The 1,254-nt window shown below is 72.0% G+C and overlaps 1 protein-coding gene across 1 annotated transcript in view; it reads right to left on the minus strand.

Moving 5' to 3' along the window:
* The window catches only part of EMIHUDRAFT_107599 (hypothetical protein), a gene marked incomplete at both ends in the record, with an annotated part of 8,975 nt that overhangs the window by 2,282 nt on the left and 5,439 nt on the right, over positions 1-1,254 (minus strand). The window contains 3 exons of the mRNA XM_005757062.1: positions 75-423; positions 577-636; positions 720-773. Coding sequence (XP_005757119.1) covers positions 75-423; positions 577-636; positions 720-773 — 463 coding nt within the window. The remainder of the gene's footprint in view (positions 1-74; positions 424-576; positions 637-719; positions 774-1,254) is intronic.

Below are 1,254 nucleotides of genomic sequence, written 5' to 3' on the forward strand. Positions count from 1 at the left end.
TTGCAGCTCGGGCCGCCTCGTCCTCCGCGAGCAGCGCGTGGAGCGCGCCGACGAGAGACGCGACGGCGGGCGACGAAGCCGCTGCGGCCGGGTCGGCGGCAGAGCGCTCGAGGGCGGCTGCAATGCCGGGCCGCGCGGCGGCGACGGCGGCGACTGCTTCTCCGCCGTGGCGGTCGCTCGCGCAAATCCAGTCGTCCAGGAGCGCGGCGTGCAGCAGCGGCATCGGCGCGAGCCGCTCGCCGCCGAACAGGACCAGCGGCAGCGGCGCCACAGCGGCAGTCCCAACCAGCGCCGGCAGCGCCGCGGCGCCGTCGCTCGCCGGCTGCCGAGAGTCCACCAGGCGTGCAAACGCGAGCCACACTCCGTCGGCGTCCGCGTCGGGCTGGGAGGGGGCGATGGGCCAATCGCGAGCCGCGACGTCGCCTACCCACGGGTAGAGCTGTGAAGAGCCACTGCCCTACACTTACCCAGCTACGCTCACCGCAGCCAGCAAACCGACGTCACCCAGCCCGGCCGTGCAGCCCCTGTGTCTAGGAAGTGTCTAGGAAGTGTCTAGGAAGTGTCTAGGAGTGTCACCCAGCCCGGCCGTGCAGTATCCGCCCCTGCCCGGCAGCGCCGCCGAGCCGAAGGCCACGCCTAATTAATTACTAGCCTAATTCACTATTAATTAACTCTTAATTAGGCCGAGCCGAAGGCCACGCCTACTCGTAGTGAATCACCGGTCCACCGGTACCTCCTCATCAGCAGGGCCCCCGCAGAGCCGAAGGCCGCGCCTGTGCATGGCTGACACTCAATTCACTAATCAGACTCAACAGCCCTCCCCCCCCGAGAGCCGAAGCCCGCGCCGGGCGCAGCAGCGCAGAGCAGTGCTTGAGCTACCGCAGACTCGCTCGCTCTCCGAGGCTCTCCGCCCTCCTCTCCGCCCTCCTCTCCGACCTCCTCGCCGCCCTCCTCGCCGCCCTCCTCGCCGCCCTCCTCTCCGCCCTCCTCGCCGCCCTCCCCCGCCTCTCGGGCGCCGCCACCGCAACTCACGGCGGCGCCGGCGCCGGCGCTCTCGAACGCCTCGTGCCGTGGCGCGACGCGCCGCAGCGGGGCGAGGCCGTGGCGGCGGAGCCGTCTCCGCAGGTCGAGCCGCACAGCACGTGCGAGGGCGAGCTCTGCGCTTAGCCCCGCCGCACCCGCCGCGGCGGCGAGTGATGCGGCGGCGCCGCCCCGGGCCGCCACCGCCGCGGCGGCGAGTATCAGGTCCAAGCG

The sequence above is a fragment of the Emiliania huxleyi genome (assembly GCF_000372725.1).
Source record: "Emiliania huxleyi CCMP1516 unplaced genomic scaffold EMIHUscaffold_93, whole genome shotgun sequence".
In the NCBI taxonomy this organism is placed as follows: domain Eukaryota; phylum Haptophyta; order Isochrysidales; family Noelaerhabdaceae; genus Emiliania; species Emiliania huxleyi.